Genomic DNA, 19,501 nt, shown 5'->3' on the forward strand with positions numbered 1-19,501 from the left:
ATCAAAGCCAGCTCTCCTGTGTTGCCCAGCTGATTCTTTACCACTGAGCCACCAGGGAAGCCCATTTACCTCCATAAATGAGCCAGTTGAACAAACTGTTGACCTAGGCTAGTTTCTACTCTTCCCTTTCCATGAACAGCATTGATGAAATGCAGCAGTGTGCCTGTAGCTCGTAGTCATTCCATAGACCTTCCAGCCAGGATATTCTTTAAGGGAAGCAAATTTCCTTTTGCACTGGGTTTTCCTCCCACATAGAAATTAGGGATTCTCAACCCTGGCTGCTTATTAGAATCACCTGTTTTTTTAACTACTCCTGCCTGAGCCTTACCCTCAGCCATTCAGATTGTTTGTGGCTGGAGCCCCAGTGCTGGTAAGTTTCTGAAGCTCTGCAGGCAGGTTTAGTGAGTAGCCAAGATGGAGCACCCCTGCCTCCAGGGTGGGGTGGGGTGGGGTGGGGTGTATGTGAGGAAGCAGCCCTGAGCCTCTGTCATCTCTCCCTCCTCCTGGGCAGTGCTCCACCACGTGCGGGCTGGGTACCTACTGGCGGAGTGTGCAGTGCAGCACCCACGTGGATTCCGACTGCGCCACCCTGCAGAGGCCAGACCCGGCCAAGAGGTGCCACCTCCGCCCCTGCGCTGGCTGGAAAGTGGGAAACTGGAGCAAGGTAATTGATCAGCTCAGCCGTGTTTCGGGGGGCGGGGGCAGAGGGACTTACACCAGAGCCATTTGCTATAGCAGCTTTCCTGCTTCCCTTCCTGCCTCCCTTCTGCCCTTTTCTGTGACAAACTGGCAGATGAGTGAACCAAAGGCATTGTCATAAGCCCACTTTCAGCTACACAATAGCCTTAGAGCAAGCACGGAGTTTTCATTAGCCCGCATGTTTTTATCCACCTGTCCTCCCTTACCGGATAAACTGAGAAGGAAAGAAGTTAAATTTGTGTAATTTAATTTGCTTGTCCAGCCTGCGACACTATTTCTAAATTGCTTAAACTTAACGTTATAATTAATAATGATACATGAGCACATGTATAATTAAATCATGGTTCAGCAGCTGCTCACAAAGCATGGAATCTGCCAGACTCAAAATGAAAAGAAAGCTGAAACATCAAAGCTTGGTCTTTAAAAGCGTCTTTCCTATATTGATTTCTTTGAAGTGTGATGTTCCTGTCCTTGCTAACCTAGAGTGGTTACTTATTTCTCTGTGCTGCCTGCATAGTCCCTGGTGAAAGTCTTTGTCAGGTCTTAGGATTGGTCGGCCTTGGTTTTTCTGGGCAGCAATCAGGCCCAGACTGCCTGTCACCATGATAGGGCTGAACCAACCCCTGGGGGATACAGATGCACCCAGATCATAGAGTCACTGGTCGAGGTGGAGTTCAGAGCCACTTGGCAGGAGGGGTGCAGAGGTGTGAGCTGTGCATACATCCTCGTTGCCATGCACACCCCCCATACCCCCTCACACCAAGACACCTTGTAGGCACCTGTCTTCTCTCTGAGGAGCCAGTTTCCCTTGATGACCTTAATACAGAAGGAGAAAGAGCTGCCCAGAAGTTTGGGGAGGCTGGCATCTGTTAGCACTCTCATCTCGTGGAAAACTCAGGTCCCCAGACAAGCACGACCATGAGGTGTCTCACTGGCCGTCTCTGGTTCTCCTGGCAGACTTACCTGACAGACAGGAGCAGGCACTGTCATTAATCTGCAATAGGTCCCCTTTCCCAAAGAAAGGCTCTGATCTTTGGCAAGAGAGAGAAAGTATGGCTACTCCCTGAGAAAATCACCACACATTTCTTTGATTCCTGCCAACCTGCCTTTCTTCTGTTCTCATACCGTTTTTCTTTAAGGAATGAATGCTGGTTCTGCATTTTTTTTCTCTTCCAACTCATAACAAATTCCAAAAGGGACCAAATGCCTGGCTACAAATTCTCTTCCTATCCAGAAAAATTTCAAGAAACATTTCTGTCCCTGACCTTGCCAAATGTTGACCAAGTCCTAAAGTTCCACTTTCCCATCACTGGGACTAATCCTTTCCTTGGAAATTACATGGCTCATAAAAAGGACAGATGTGTGAAATAGCTCACACCTTTAAAAAGGTCAATCCAGTGTAAACTTCCAGGAATTCTAGCTGATATAAAACCGGAATGGGAGAGCCAGTAGCTCTTGGTGGTGTCAGACCCCCTAAAGTAAGCCCTGCTCTGGCAGCTCATCCTTGCCCTGTCAGCCTCTGGGTCTCTTCTCTGTCATGGCCAGGAGGCTTGCCGATATACTTATTAACCCCTGTACCACTCCAAGCTATCTTGGACACATCACCAAGTTCTGCCGGAATGTGGCAACCACCATATTTAAACTCACATCCTCAAAGTTACTCCATTCCTGTCAATACTATCCTATCTCCTCTCTCAGGATGATAGACAAACCTTATGTCAAAGACTCCATTTAACTACTGAAAGTCAATTGCCCTGACATCTGTTTTTTTCTATCATTAGGAATATTTAATGTGGGACTTCCGTTTTTCCTAGAGATGTTGATTTAAATTTTATCTTAGACTTTGGTAACTGAATGACACTAAATTTTGGCAGCTTTTTGACTGCCACATTATTAACCAGTCCGTTTGGGTGTCTGAAGTCTAAATCATGTACTGGGAAAGATCTGAAAGGCATCTTAGTTTCACTGTTCTGCTGGGACTCTTAAACTTACTCAGAGGCAGACCTCCAAACCTAGAGTAGGAAAACATACCCCTGCTTTTACCTTTAAATATCCAGAGTTTGTTGTTTTTGTCATTTTAGTTGCTAAGTCTTATCAGGCTCTTAGTGACCCCATGGACTGTAGCCCACCAGGCTCCTCTGTCCATGGGATTTCCCAGGCAAGAACACTGGAGTGGGTTGCCATTTCCTTCTCCAGGGGATCTTCCTGACCCAGGGCTCGAACACGTATCTCCCACATTAGCAGGTGGATTCTTTACCATCTGAGCCACCAGGGAGGCCCATCCAGAGGGTTTAGATTCTGCCAACTTGATGGTTTTCCTTTTCACAAACACTTTCTCAGAGGGATGAATTCTAATTTGATCTTGAGTCTTTCTGCATTATCCCACCAACCACAAGCCCAGATCCAGAGACACTTTAATCTCACAGGACTAAGGGTATGCCACAGCCTCACCTGAAGCCACAGGGATCACACCTGAGGTTCCCCAGATTACTCACCAGAAACTCCCCACTGCTGTGTGTGCAGTCTGAATTGTAGCTGTTTTACAGCCTTCTGTCTCCTGCACCATTCATCTCCTTGATGGAGTCCTGATACAACTGCTGTGGACATTTTCTCATATTTGTGACAGTACAGTGAGCCTGTGTATTAAGATCTCTTCCTTTACAAAGTCCAGAAGTTGTTTTTGGAATGGCTTGCTTCTTCTTCATGCATTGATCTATCTGAAACAAAGTTAAGGTAATGGTCTTTAGGTTTGTCCCAGAGGCACACTGGAGAAAGCGGAGTTCTACAGAATTGAATCCTAGAAGCAGCCCCGGGCCTGGGATCAGACATGTCTGGGTTGGCAGCCCCACTCTGTCACCAAGGGCTTCCCTGGCAGCTCAGATGGTAAAGAATCTGCCTGCAATGCAGGAGACCCGGGTTCAGTCCCTTGGTTGGAAAGATTCCCCTGGAGGAGGGCACAGCAACCCACTCCAGTATTCTTGCCTGGAGAATCCCGTGGATGGAGGAGCCTAGCAGGCTACAGTCCACGGGGTCACGAAGAGTCAGACACGACTGAAGTGACTTAGCACACTGGCACACACACTCTGTCACCAGCATAGGGTGCTAATCCTTTCTTCCAGCCTCTTGGGAGCTTTAGTTTTCTCACCTCTGGGAAATGAACTACATCATGTGGCCTCTACCAACTTCATAAAGTTGTACAAGTCAAAGAGTGTTCGTGAAACCACTTTGTAAATGGTAAAAGACTGTTCAGATAAAGCCTTGGGCCAACTTTGAGCTCTGGGTAAAGGCTAGGAGTAGTTCTCAGGTGTTTATTGACTTCTGGCTTCCTGGACTTGGGGCAGGGGACTGTGGACAGGAGGCAGTGGAGTAAGTCCTGTCAATCCCTCAGGGCTCCGCTCCCCAGTACTAGGCAGTCAGGTCCTCCATGAACTTTGGCAGACTTGACCGACCTTGTGTCCTGGCACTCATGCCTGACACTGCACAAGAATTTTAGATGAACAATTTTATTTTCATCCAATAAAGGACCTTCTTTATAATTCCCACTGAGGAAGTGAAGGCTTAGAGGGTTTAAATCACTAGCACATTATCAGTTGGTACTGATACTCTCAATTCTGAAAAACCATCAACTGGGGGAACACTCATCAATGTAATGGCAGCTTTTCAGAAAGAAGGAAACACTGCATAATAAATATGCATGTCAGTTTAAGACACATGCCAATTTCAGAGCACTAAAATTTGTCTAAGGAAAAAAAACTGATTCTTTGATTCTTGTGCTGAAAGAAATGCAATAAGTGACAAAGATGAGCTTAAAAAACCTTCAGTTGGGTTTGACACCAAAGTTATGCATCATCACACACTTCCTGACTGAACATTTTGACTGTACCTCCAGCAGTTTTGTAAACTGGTGATTTAACAACCTCTTTATTATCTTTCTCAGAATGATAATAACATCTCATAGTTCAGTCTAACAGATTTTGATTATTTCTGAAATGAATCAAAGATTTTTACATTTTCTTGGAATGATCTGTCTCCCCACCTAGGCAGTGTTGCAATTTTATTTTAACAGTAGCTGACTTTATTATCTGTCACATTTTTTGGAAAATAAAAGTGGCAACCTTTTCTTATGACCTTGAGTTTCATAATATTCAGTGCTACATTTTTTTTTGGATCTGAACTTTTACAAATGAATAATATAGGGAAAGAGCCCCTGTCTAAGTACAGACTTTCATATATAACATGTTCCCAGAAACATATTGAAGCCCAAAGTGTAAAATTTCATAACAGAGAATTGTATGTTATAGGGGAGCTTCTGTGCCCAGAAAGCAAAAATTGACCAGCCAGAAGGAAAATAATACACTCAAAATCACTGCATGTATTTTCTTTTGGTATTATTTACTGTATGTCTAACCTATTACCTGCTCTTGGAAGCCCCAGGTGCTTTAGATTAATGGAATCCCTAAGTGAGAAAAGAACAGCAATTAAAGAAAGCCTTTAGACTCACAGAAAGCATGAACCCAAGACCACTTCAGCTGAGGAGTGATGTTCAAACCATGAGATCCTTTATCATGGCCCCTTCCCATCTCTCTTTCTCCATCCGTACCCTCCACTCTAGCATTCTGATGGACATGTTCCCAAATAAGCCTTGTTGCTTCACTCCACTTGCATATGTCATTCTTTCCACCTTGAATGTCCCCCACACTGTTTGCCAGCTGAGTGAGCATTTACCCATGTTGCATGATACAGTTCAAGGTTTGGCTTCTCCCTTCAAGCCTTTCCTTCTTCGAGTAAAATCAACCACCTCCTCCTTTGTTCCTTCACTGGATCATGAACAACTTATGACATATCATCTTTATGACTGTTATAATTGACTGTTATAATTTATGACTGTTATACTTGCTGTTCTTTTCTCACTTATTCATTGCATGACTTTTTCCTTCTGCTAGATTGGCATACAGAAGCTGGCATATAGATAAGTGCCTAATAGCAGAGAGGAAGTGAAGTGGGGATGGCGTGGGGGAGTAGACAGATGAATGACTTTTGGTGCTGTTCAAAATAGAATTTTTGGAATGAATTATTTCTGAATGATCTTAAGAGTCTTGTGAATCTGTTTAGTATTAGGAAAGGAGCAAAAAAGAATTATTTCCATGTCCTTGCTTAGTACTTCTGGAAAGCAAGAAAGTATTCTGAAACCAAAGCATAATACAAGTCCAATGATCCCATACACTTATATCACTCTAGAATATGGAAGAGTTTAATCATCCAATTTATTTTCTTTTTAATGCTGATGGAGAAAACAGAGGCTTATAGAGGTACAGTCACAAAGCCACTTGGTGTCAGGGTGATACTTGAATGCAGTCTACTGACTCCTAATTCCAGGTTGGTTAATTTCACTATACTCATTTGAACACTAGGTAGGAGTCCAACATGGAACGTGTATCAGGATGGCTCCATAAATCAGAAACGACACAAGGAAGAATGGTTGTGAGTCTGTCATCTTTCTCTCTGCCAGTGGCTCCTGTAAGCTAAGAGGAGTCTTCATTCTAACTCAGTCTGGTTTGCCTATCACATCAGTTAAACAGACTGGCGTGGGAACCAGAAAATGGTTAGACCTGTTCGGTCTCACGTGGGCATTAACCAGTCCTTCTATTCTCCTTAGGCGGGCTCCTGTCCTCAGTCAGGTCCACAGGCTCCCGGTTAGGAAACCAGGAATATAAATAGCCCTCCTTTAGGGCAATAAGAAAATGAATATAGTAATTGGCATTCGACACACCAAGGCAGAGCAGTTTTCAAAGTAGAGTGATTTAATGCCCTGCCACTTCCCTCCTGCTAACTAAATCAGAGGATCTTCTGAAAATGAAATAGAAAAGTCACAGATTTAGTGAGTGCCTTCCCTTAATATTTACTTCAACATATTAATCAACTTCATTTCCCACTGAATGTGAATGAATGCACTCTTTGACAAAAGGGTAATGCTAATGTGAAAACTCTAGGAATAACAGGTTGCAGCAACAAATGAAAAATAAGAAAATAAACCCCCATTGTACACTATGTCTTGTAAAATTCCTATCCCTAATAAAGAGCCCTCTTGTCTTAACCGTGGGTTATTTCCTGGAAATCTGTCACACAAAGGGCTGCTTTGTGTAAAATTTTCTGGTGTTTGTTCTGTGGCTGATTTTAAACTGGCAGTTATTTTGTTCTCTGTACTTACAGCATGGCAGGCAAATGAAGTTTTGAATTTGCTTTTGGGGGGCTGTCTGGCAAGTGTTGCTTATTTCTGAGAAGCTAAATACACTTGATTTACGGAGGCATTAGAGCGTCCATCTGCCCCCTTGTCACATGGGCCCGCATCTGCCATGCTACAACACAAGTTTTGCATTCAGGTGACTTGCACTATCTGCCAAATGGCAAAGAAAGGGGGATCAGTATTTTGGGAGGTACCTCTAATGAAAGGTTCTGAGAAATTTTCTTTTACCATCCACAACACTACAATTATGACTATTCTACCGTAGCCAAAAAGGGAACATGGTATTTTACCGAGTAGAGAAGGGGCCAGATGAAAGCATACCTTACAGCAGTGGGCTTTGGTGGCGGTGTATTTTCTCAGCCAAGATGTAATGAGATCACTGATGGAAGGATTGAGAGGGTGCAGAAGGATGTTCTTTATCCCCATGGTAACCACAGAGCTCTTTGGCCCACTGGAAATCCCCAACTTCCCTTTTCTCAGAATTTATATAGTCATTCCACAGGCTGTGAGGAGCATCTGTGCCGTGCCTGGCCCCATGCTGGATGCTCAAGACACAGTGGTGACCAAGACAGATGGGTTTCCAGCTTCAGGGCAGTGAAACAGTCTAACAGAAAAGATGGACAGAATAAATAGAAGTTGTTTCACATTTCAAGTTCTAGCAATGGAAACAGAGAAGGATTTGAGATGAATAATAAAAGAAATAGATATCCTTTGGAGAAGGTATTCAAGGATGACTTCACAGAGGACGTGACATTTAAGCCAAGTCTAAAGGAAGAGCAGTAGTGGGTAAAGCAAAGGATGGAGGAAGGAAGATTCAGGACATAAGGACCACAGGACATATTATTAATCCACAGAGAATCCAGGGGAGAGGGGCTGAGGAGCTCAGGGCTCAACCTCCATGCCACCTACCTTGGGTTCCCACCTGGAAGTGGGCAGTGACAAGACAAGCCAGGACTGGCCTTGAGAGACTAAGGTACACGTTCAAGATGAGCTGAAGGGAAACTGATAATGAAAGCATTCTGTATAGACTGAAGATCAAGTCTTGGAAGCTTGAGTTATGATTGAATAAAATCTACCTAGATGAAGGATGGACAGAGCTTCCAAAGTCCAAGAGGTCTTTGTAAACCAAAGAAGTCATCCTGAATATGCCACATAAATGTAGGTGACTCAGGGGCAGCCGTGTTTTTTGTGAGCTTCAGGAAATCAGCAGCCTGCTGGTGAACAGTGTCCTTTACTGGGATCAGAGGGCAGGGGCTGCTGCACAAGGTGTGGGCATGGGCAGGGGAGTGGGGAGGACCTCTTAAGGGCTTGCACTGGGCATGCGTTGAGAACATCCTTGGTGATGGAGGTATGTGATGGTGGCCTTAGGAGGAAAGATGGTGGGTGATGGTGATGTACAGGGAAGCCTGGCAGTGGGGCCAAGGACAGGGTTCGCCCACTCCCTAGATGAAACCACTGAGCAGTTATTCACTTTGTTTTCCTTAAAAAGGGGTAACCAATCCTGTGTCCAGAGTCAGGGAGGAAGCAGGTTTTCGGCAGGATTCTGAGAGGTAATTGGGTGTCTTGGCAGAGAGCTCCCCTCATGGGTGGTTGCATTTACCTCCAATGAACACAGACATCCTAAGGAACAGCTGCGCCTGCGTCACCCAAGCCCACCCCCGCGTAATCTTCAGGACAGCCCAGTATAACAGTTGTTGCCCCAGTTTACAGACATGACAGCTGAGGCTCAGAGCATTTCTGCAGCTCGTCCAAGGGCTCACAGTGAGTCTGTGACAGAACTGGATTTGTCACCCGGTTCTTACACTTCCACATCTGCATTTTCTAACACAGGGAGCCCCACCTTGGGGAGCTGCTAGAGTGACTCTTCTCTCCACGGCGTGCGAGGAAAGACAGGTCACCAACCTCTCTAGAAGCTGGGAACTAGAAGCTGGGAACTTTGTGATCCTTTGTGAAACCCCTGGATATCTGGGCATGGACAGCCTGATGCCAAGAACTCAGGTGTCCCCTTTTCTCTCACTCTCCATACAGTGCTCCAGAAACTGCAGCGGGGGCTTCCAGATCCGGGAGATTCAGTGTGTGGACAGCCGGGATCACCGGAGCCTGAGGCCATTTCACTGCCGGTTCCTGGCCGGACTTCCTCCTCCACTGACCACGAGCTGTAATCTGGAGCCCTGCGAGGAGTGGCAGGTGGAGCCCTGGAGCCAGGTACTGTGCCTAGTGCACCATCTACACAACTGGGAAAACATGAATTTCTGTGTTACCTGGTGAGTCCAGGGAAGACCACACGTGCCTCAGACCAGTGGCTGGCCTCATCAAGCCAGCGGCTGGCCTCCTTCCATTCACACCTTACACTGGGTGTGCTCCTGATCCACAGGTGGGTCCCTTGCCCATACACAGTAAAGCCAATCTATTGACACAAGGTGGTGGTGAGGCAAAGTGTAGCATTTATTGTAGCTAGCGTTCCAAGCAAGGAGTCCAGGTAGTTAGTGTTTAAAAGGCTTGAATTGCTCGAAGGCTTCCGGGATAAGGTTTTTAAAATCAGAATGGGGTTGGGGGGGGCGGGGTGCTGGTAGGGGATGTCATCAGCTTGTGGCATTCTTTGGATTGGTTGATGGTGAGATAATCAGGAGTCAACATCATCAGCCTTCTGGGTCCAACCTGTCTTGGGTCTACATGCTTGTGGGTAGCATATAGTTAACTTCTTCCACCTGATAGGGGTTTCAATATCTATAAAACAGCTCAAAGGACATGGCTCAGATTATTATCTGTAGCCCTTGAGAAGGAACTAAAGGTCTTTGACTTTGTTTAATGGCCAGCCCAATATTATTATTATTATTATTATTTTGGTCTTGCTTGTTTTCCTTTCTGCATTTCCTCACATCATGATTAAATTTACACTTTGGAAATTGGGGGAGGCCAAGGAGGCTAAAGTTTTTCTATAAACAAGAGGTGGGTGAAGGATGTAGTGTGGGAGAGGCTGTGCTGGGAGGGCCCCTTAGGGTCCTGCTCAGTTACAGGTGGGGAGGCTGGACAGGCCCAACAATTTGAAGGCTGTGTTGTGTGGTTTAAACTGTGACTGTTCAATGTTTTATTATGACCTAGTCTCAGTGGGTATACTTGGGAATTGGGGTCCCTCTGGGGAGTCGTACATGAACCACCTTGATGAGCAGCATTTGGGACAGATCATCACATGTCCCTCTTAGGCTGGGAATAATGGTCAGATCCTTTCCACACAGTATGATTTCAGAGTCCTACCTCTCAAATGCCCAGATCCTTGTTTACACAAATAAAAAGAGGGGTGTGTGTGTGTGTGTGTGTGTGGGTGTGTGTATGTGTCTCCATCCTGTGTTGCAAGGGGTGGGACTCTGCTTCATCTTTGTCCTACTTCAGTATGTGAAACCAAGTTACTGTTCTTTGGTGAAATATAATCATTTCATTTCCTCCTTGTTTACACAAATAAAAAGAGGGGTGTGTGTGTGTGTGGGTGGGTGTGTGTGTGTGTCTCCATCCTGTGTTGCAAGGGGTGGGACTCTGCTTCATCTTTGTCCTACTTCAGTATGTGAAACCAAGTTACTGTTCTTTGGTGAAATATAATGATTTCATTTCCCTACTGGCTTCAGTAAAAAAGAAAATACTCCCAACTATACTATGGTAGAAATAAGAGGGAAAGAAAGAACCCAGAGTGCTTTGAGTGTGGCCATGCACTGGGCATTTTACCTGCAGTACTTGTTTTAATTCTTGTAACAACCTGGATGGTAGTAGGCCTTACTGATTCCATTTTATAGATAAAGAAAGAATTTAATTGAGACTCAGAGATTAAGAAGCTTACACAACTAGAAAATACATGGTGGAGTATTAATTCAAGCTTCAGTTTGACTCTGATTCCTATACTCTTGTTACTGTAGAATTTAGCTGAATAGACATGGAGCAAAGAGAAAACTAAGGAGAGTAAGTCAATAACTTTACATGCTAGAAATGGCAAGACAGAAAACCACAGTGTAGGATACAGAGTTAGTGTCCAACCCTGGAAGACTGAACCCCCTCTAGCTTCTTATTGCCCATTGGATCAAGCGGCCGTGCTGGTTCCTGAGGCTCCTGGTGTTTCCTGGGGGCAACAACCACCACCGCCTTCTCTTTCACCTCCTTCCCTGTCTCGCTTTGAGACATAAAGTGCCTGCCACTCCTAGGCTCTGGACTTATGCCTCTCAGCTTTCCACGTTTGCTGAGCCTGGTGATGTGCTTAGTCGCTCAGTTGTGTCCAACTCTTTGTGACCCTTTGGACTGTAGCCCACCAGGCTACATTCCTACAGTCCATTGGGTTTTCCTGGTGACAGCTTTCAGGATCCTGGAATTTGTAGAGGAGCTTAGATAGCCTTGTCAGAGAAATTGCAATTGCAAGTTATCCAAGATGACCAATTGTATCTGCTCTCTGGTTGTAAAAAAGATGTATTCTGTATACTTCCTCTTCCAAGGAGCATCAATCATGAGCCTGTTTCCTGAAGACCTCCCAATGCCCTTCTTTATAAATTGCTCTGTTCTGAGCAAACCACACAGTTGGAAGACTTTCCTCAGAGGGAACAGTAAGGATAGAAAATACTGAAGTTGGTTGGACATTTCCCCGGAAATGTCGGGGGACTGTTTAGGGACTGAGCACCTTTAGGTGCTTTTCCTGAGCCCTCATGATGCTGCTCTGTATATGCATAGTATCTAATGGATGCCTTCATTGGAATATTCTGGGGCCCTCCAGCGAGTGTCACCCAGCCTAAACTGCTTGCCATGGAAAATACTTTTCAACCGTGAGAATGTCCCTCACCAGTTTTCAAACTTTAGCATGCTTCAGGATCACTTGGAGGGTTCATCAGCACACAGATGTCTGAACCCCATCCCCATGGTGTCCAATTCAGAAGTCTGGGGTAGGGCCTGAAGTTTTGCATTTCTAACAAGTACCCGGATGATACTGAAGTTGTTGCTCTGGGGACCACACTTTGAGGACCACTTGCCCCTTCCTGGAGATTACTTGGCCAGGTAGCCCTGTGTCTGTATGCACACATACAGGTATACAACAGGATCCCAAATGTGGGGTTCCTGTCCTTCCCTCCTCATATAGGGTTAAAAGCAGTGAATAAGTGGGAAAAGATCCATGTTGACTCTCAAAGTTGGAATGCTGGGAAAGCAATAGATTAGTTCTTTTATTGAACAGAAAGGTTAATTGTGTATAATTTCCCTGTTTTCTATGGTTACCACCACACACACAGTGCCTGATGTGATAGGCATGATATTGGCAATCATGACTCCTTTTTTATTGTTCAGTTCAGTTCAGTTCAGTCACTCAGTCGTGTCTGACTCTTTGCGACCCCATGAATCGCAGCACGCCAGGCCTCCCTGTCCATCACCAACTCCCGGAGTTCACTCAGACTTACATCCATCGAGTCAGTGATGCCATCCAGCCATCTCATCCTCTGTCGTCCCCTTCTCCTCCTGCCCCCAATCCCTCCCAGCATCAGAGACTTTTCCAATGAGTCAACTCTTCGCATGAGGTGGCCAAAGTACTGGAGCTTCAGCTTTAGCATCAGTCCTTCCAAAGAAATCCCAGAGCTGATCTCCTTTAGAATGGACTGGTTGGATCTCCTTGCAGTCCAAGGGACTCTCAAGAGTCTTCTCCAACACCACAGTTCAAAAGCATCAATTCTTTGGTGCTCAGCTTTCTTCACAGTCCAACTCTCACATCCATACAACGAAAAACCATAGCCTTGACTAGATGGACCTTTGTTGGCAAAGTAATGTCTCTGCTTTTGAATATGCTATCTAGGTCATAACTTTTCTTCCAAGGAGTAAGCGTCTTTTAATTTCATGGCTGCAGTCACCATCTGCAGTGATTTTGGAGCCCCAAAAAATAAAGTCTGACACTGTTTCCACTCTTTCCCCATCTATTTCCCATGAAGTGATAGGACCAGATGCCATGATCTTCGTTTTCTGAATGTTAAGTTTTAAGCCAACTTTTTCACTCTCCTCTTTCACCTTCATTAAGAGGCTTTTTAGTTCCTCTTCACTTTCTGCCATAAGGGTGGTGTCATCTGCATATCTGAGGTTATTGATATTTCTCCCGGCAATCTTGATTCCAGCTTATTGTTACCATGCCATAATTAAAGATTTTTCAAAACATCAAGATTTTTCAATGTGCTTTTCAAAGTACTCAAAAGTATTTTTCAAAGAGTTTTGGTGAATTATCTTAATTTTCTTCTATAAACCTCAGGAAAATGAAACAACATAGCTTAGAAAATTATTCTAGTGAGCAAAAACCTGACATGTTTTAGAATTATATTCTTCCAGGAATCAAACTTGTCACCTTGAATTTATTTTGTAAGCATTGCAGCCAATGTGCCAGACCCTTAGAAAACCTATCAACATCACCATTTCAAATATGGGTAAATTTAATTCTAAAACTTAATGTAGTGAGGAAAGAAGGCTGAGTCCCATTTTAATAGGAGATGAACAAAATTCTATTGCAGAAGTGTGCTCTCCATTAGGACTGTCACCGCTAATCAGAATACAAACACCTAGATTTTATATTTTGGTTTCTCGACCAGAATTCTTTCCATTTGACATATTGAACTATTCAGCATCTTCTGATTCCCCCCCCTTATCCCCAGAATTTTCTGTATCAGTCTCCTTTCTTTAAGTCTTACTTCACCACTGTTTTTGTTTGTTATTGCTTTTTGGCCTAAACAACTAAAATATTTTTTCTCAGAGTTATAGAAGCTGGAAGTCTGAGATCAAGGTGTTGGCAGAATTGGTTTCTTCTGAGGCCTCTAAAAAATTCTTTCTGTTTTTCTATTCAGCTTGAGTGATTTCCACCACTCTTCTAACTCACTGATACGTTCTTCTGTAATATCTAATCTACTACTGATTCTTTCTAATGTACTTTTTATTTCGGTTATTGTATTTTTCACCTCTGTCTGGTCTTTCTTTATATTTTCTAACTCTTTATTGAAATTCACACCTTACTCATTTATTCTTCTCCTAAATATGTTAAGCACTTTTATGATCTTTACCTTCCCTGTAGCTCAGATGTAAAGAATCTGCCTGCAGTGCATGAGACCTGGGTTCAATCCCTGGGTCAGGAAGATCCTCTAGAGAAGGGAATGGCAACCCACTCCAGTATTCTTGCCTGGAGAACTCCATGAACAGAGGAGCCTGGTGGGCTATAGTCTGTGGGGTCACAAAGAGATGGACACAACTAAGCGACTAACACTACTACTACTACTATATAATCACAACTACTACTCCTTAATCAAGCAGATTGTTTACCTCCACTTTGTTCTGTTCTTTTTCTCAGATTTTTGTCTTGTTCCTTTGTTTGGAACATATTCCTCTGGCTTCTAATTTCACCTAATTCTCTGTGTTATTTATTCCTATTGGGTAAGTTGGTCACATTTCCCAGTCTTGCAGAAGTGGCCTTGTGTAGGAGATGTCCAATGAGGCAGCAGCACACTCCTGAGCTGTATGCTCTAAGGGTACCCCCCATGGATGGACCCTTCTATTGTGGTGGAACTGACTACTGTGGGAGCTCTGGTAGGTGGGGCTCTTCCTGATCTGGTTAATTCCTAGGCTGTGCCTCCCATGGTGGCTAGTTGCATGGCCTGGGGATCTTGGAGCTGTTGTTGGCCCACTGGTGGGTCGGGCCAGGTTCCAGTGCAGCTGGCTATGGACCCTGGCAGGGTGGGGACTGGTGCTCACCTGCTGGTGGGAGGGCTGGGTCTTAGGGCTTGTTTCACCACTGTCTTTGAATTGACTGAGTGGCCATTGTGAGGAACTTGACACAGATGTTCCAGGTCCCAATAGAGATACTAATATTCTTAATAACGGTGTGCATAACAAATTAATAGTAAATTTTAAAGAAAATATAATTCTATTGACTTTTTCTGTCTTGGGTTCTTTATTTAAAAGTGAATAATAGCTCTTTTGGCAGTCTGTAATTTATTTTTACATACTTTGACGAAAAGCATCCAAATACACATGATTGTGAAGACACTAGGAACATGCTACAGTGAGCAGGTAAAACCACTGAGATTTGGACTAAATACAGCTGGGCCAGGGTCGGGAAGTTCCTCTAAAGGAGGGCATGACAACCCACTCCAGTATTCTTGCCTGAAGAATTCGCATGGACAAAGGAGCCTGGAGGGCCTCAGCCCATGGAGTCACAAAGAGTCGGACATGACCGAGGGACTCACAACAGCACAGCTGGGCCTATTTGTTGTTATCAACTTTGTGAGGTACTGAGATAGGCTAGGCCTCATCTCATTTAACACTGAACCAGTGCTCACCCAACTGATTTTTTATCCCCACTTAAAATAATTTATTTGGCAATCATGGGAATTTCTGCTCTAAAGAGAACTTATGTTTTATATGATATACATCTATATCTTTATAACTTTATATATCTTTATAACTTAACAATATAGTAAAAAAAAAAAAGTTGCAGACTTATTTTACACATTCTTTTTTTTTTTTTTTAATTTCTGAACTGAAAAGGAAAATAAAAACCCTCTTACTAAATTATTGGGGGATGAATGGGTTGAAATACAGAGTATGGAACTAGCGATGAACTGTCAAGTATTTTTTTAAATAAACATTTACTCAGCCTCCACTGCGTATTCATATCTTCCCGGTGCAGTGTCACACACTGCAGACACAGTGGAAAGGGCCACGTCCCTACCCTTTATCTCTGAAAATGATGCCTTGTGATTTTCACCTGACCTTGTTCCTCTTGTGGACCAGTGTTCCAGCTCCTGTGGAGGCGGAGTTCAGAAGAGAGGAGTGACTTGTCCAGGCCTCTGTGACTGGACTGAAAGGCCCACGTCCACCACACCCTGCAGCGGGCAGCCTTGCTGTCACTGGGCCGCTGGAAACTGGGACCCGGTAAGAATCGGTTATAATCTCTTTCATTTGTTTTAGTCGTTTTAAAAAATAGCGTTTGTTTTCTTTTGATGTTTAAAGTCATATATTATTCCTGTAAATGTCTAATGTGTCCATTGATTTAAAGTGTGTTTTATGTATTTATTCATTTTTTATCGAAGGATAATTGCTTTACAGAATTTTGCTGTTTGCTGTCAAACCTCAATATGAATCAGCCACACATATACATATGTCCCCTACCTTTTGAAACTCCCTCCCATCTCCCTCCCCATCCTACCCCTCTAGGTTGATACAGAACCCCTGTTTGAGTTTCCTGAGACATACAGCAAATTCCCGTTGGCTATCTATTTTAAATATGGTAATGTAAGTGTCCATGTTACTCTTTCTATACATCTCACCCTCTCCTCCCCTCTCCTCATGCCCATAGGTCTATTCTCTATGTCTGTTTTTCCACTGTTGCCCTGTAAATAAATTCTTCAGTACCATTTTTCTAGATTCCATATATACATGTTAGCATGCAGTATTTATCTTTCTCTTTCTGACTCATTTCACTTTGTATAATAGGTTCTAGTTTCATCCATCTCATGAGAACTGACTCAAATGCATTACTTTTTCATGGCCGAGTAATATTCCATTGTGTATATATACCAAAACTTCTTTTAGTTCTATATTTTACCCTTCTGCTTTCTAATATGTCTAAGTATGCTAAAAGGGCTGACTCACTGGAAAAGACCCTGATGCTTGGAAAGATTAAGGGCAGGAGGAGAAGGTGGCAACAGAGGATGAGATGGTTAGATGGCATCATTGACTCAATGGACATAAGTTTGAGCAAACTCTGAGAGATAGTGAAGGACAGGGAAGCCTCGAATGCTGTGGTCCATGGTATCACAAAGAGTCAGACGCTACTGATCAACAGAACAAGAACAATGCTGAAAGTTGACCTATGACTGACATAGTGCTCAATGTTAACTATCTTGAGTTCAGAAGAGAAGAAGATTAAATATTTTCAAAAGAGAAAAGATAAAACACTAAAAACTAGCTCAGAGGAACAGAGACTAAGGTAAAGTGATTTGGGGTCCTAACCATCTTGGATCCTCTGACTTTTTCTAGAGCATATAGGAGTTGCATGTGCCCTGAAGCTTTAGGCTTATCATGATTTAGTGAATTTCTGGTCACTTGTCAACTCACATATTATCAGTTTGCCAAAAGGCCAGCATGTTTGATGGATAGACAAATAAAATCGTTAAATTGTAAATGGAGGAAAGTTTTACAATTCTTGAAAAGTAAAAAGACCCTGATGCTGGGAAAGATTGAGGGCAAGAGGAGAAGGGGACGACAGAGGATGAGATAGTTGGATGGCATCACCGACTCGATGGACATGGGCTTGGGTGGACTCCGGGAGTTGGTGATGGACAGGGAGGCCTGACATGCTGCAGTTCATGGGGTCGCAAAGAATTGGACACAACTGAACGACTGAACTGAACTGAACTGAGGGAAGCAGAAATGATAGAAAAGAGGAAGGAGGCAGGGAAGAAGGGGAATCAGGTACAAGGTGGTCCATTCCCAGGGTGATTGTTTTTTCCTAACTTAGACTGCTTGGTGTCTAAGAGCAACTGATTGCTTGCTCTTCAAAGAAGGTCTTTATAAAGCTGTTTGAACTGCTGTCGCTTAGTTTGTCCAGAGACAAGAAGAGAGATTATCTACTGGCTCCTATCTCCCAGCATTGTGTAAAAGTCTCCCCTTCGATGAATAGCATCTCCCATTGTCCTGGGTCATTCAGGTGTGGGCAGGTCCCACTGAGTCTCACATCTCACTGGCAATAACAAAATTCAGAGTCAGGGTCAGAGGCACACAACAAGCCCAAGGGTTGTGCTTCCATGAAGTGGGTTGCTTCATCAGTTGGGGCCCATCAAAGGCCAACAGCAGGAGACAAGGAGAGCTAGAGGATCTGATACACTAACCATTCAACTATTAATATTTTTTAAAGTAACTTGTTCTTATGTGAGTATCTTTTGATGGTTATAATTATAACACAGGCTAATGCAATATTTTGCCAAATATCATGTCCCCAGATAGTCTTAGGTTGATATGTTCTTAGTAATTTTCATTGTTGTACTTGTCTAGTTATACCTGCATAACCATGCTCAATTTGAATGCTGGCATGTACTCTTAAAAAAAAAAAAAAAAAAAACTCTTATTGGTGCATCCAGCTTAAGGTTGCATCAGTCTCTGGATACCACCTCACTCAATCCAGGAATAATAAGATGCCTCATTACTGGCAAAGGAATATTGTACATTAATCAGTTAGCCTACAACAAATTAAAAGTACATATTTTATTATCTTCATACCTTAAAAATGCCCGGTAGACAATGAAGAGTGACATCAACCATTCCCTTAGACAGATAGGACCCATACTAATTTCTATAAATGCCCTATATTTGTTGACATCTAATGTTGAGTTGTGATGAATTGCCAAAGGAGATTCTGGAGTCCAGGCAAGCTTCTGGTTGTGCATGCTGCTAAGCTCTCTGCCAGGGGCAGTACCCACCTTCTTCTCTCTCCCATGGGTCTTTTGAACATCCGAAAACAATGTCATACACTTCTATTATTTTTCATGATAAGAAAATTTAATTTACTTTTAGGCATCTTAAAATATCTGCCTTGGAAATTTATTTCCTATTTATTAGAGGTTCAGTTCAGTTCAGTTCAGTCGCTCAGTCGTGTCCGACTCTTTGCGACCCCATGAATCGCAGCACGCCAGGCCTCCCTGTCCATCACCAACACCCGGAGTTCACTCAGACTCACGTCCATCGAGTCAGTGATGCCATCCAGCCATCTCATCCTCTGTCGTCCCCTTCTCTTCCTGCCCCCAATCCCTCCCAGCATCAGAGTCTTTTCCAATGAGTCAACACTTTGCATGAAGTGGCCAAAGTACTGGAGTTTCAGCTTTAGCATCATTCCTTCCAAAAAAAATCCCAGGGCTGATCTCCTTCAGAATGGACTGGTTGGATCTCCTTGCAGTCCAAGGGACTCTCAAGATTCTTCTCCAACACCGCAGTTCAAAAGCATCAATTCTTCGGCGCTCAGCCATCTTAACAGTCCAACTCTCACATCCATACATGACCACAGGAAAAACCATAGCCTTGACAAGACGAACCTTTGTTGGCAAAGTAATGTCTTTGCTTTTGAATATGCTATCTAGGTTTGTCATAACATAAAAGACGCAAAAAAGTAAGCGTCTTTTAATTTCATGGCTACAGTCACCATCCGCAGTGATTTTGGAGCTCAAAAAAATAGAGTCTGACACTGTTTCCACTGTTTCCCCATCTATTTCCCATGAAGTGATGGGACCAGATGCCATCTTTGTCTTCAGATATTCGTTTTCTGAATGTTGAGCTTTAAGCCAACTTTTTCACTCTCCACTTTCACTTTCATCAAGAGGCTTTTTAGTTCCTCTTCACTTTCTGCCAGAAGGGTGGTGTCATCTGCATATCTGAGGTTATTGATATTTCTCCCGGCAATCTTGATTCCAACTTGTGCTTCTTATTTCTAAAAACCAGTTTTTCCTCATCCATCTTTGATTTCACAACCTGAAAATATTGTACTCAATAAATAAAAATGTGTTTTAGAATTAAGCTCTT

The 19,501-nt window shown here is 43.5% G+C and overlaps 1 protein-coding gene across 1 annotated transcript in view; it reads left to right on the forward strand.

Annotated features, from left to right (window-relative positions):
* Nucleotides 1–19,501, forward strand: part of ADAMTS12 (ADAM metallopeptidase with thrombospondin type 1 motif 12) — a 392,866-nt gene that overhangs the window by 347,561 nt on the left and 25,804 nt on the right. The window contains exons 20-22 of the mRNA XM_019982926.2: nucleotides 512–664; nucleotides 8,972–9,148; nucleotides 15,722–15,862. Coding sequence (XP_019838485.2) covers nucleotides 512–664; nucleotides 8,972–9,148; nucleotides 15,722–15,862 — 471 coding nt within the window. The remainder of the gene's footprint in view (nucleotides 1–511; nucleotides 665–8,971; nucleotides 9,149–15,721; nucleotides 15,863–19,501) is intronic.

The sequence above is a fragment of the Bos indicus genome, chromosome 20 (assembly GCF_029378745.1).
Source record: "Bos indicus isolate NIAB-ARS_2022 breed Sahiwal x Tharparkar chromosome 20, NIAB-ARS_B.indTharparkar_mat_pri_1.0, whole genome shotgun sequence".
Lineage (NCBI taxonomy): Eukaryota > Metazoa > Chordata > Mammalia > Artiodactyla > Bovidae > Bos > Bos indicus.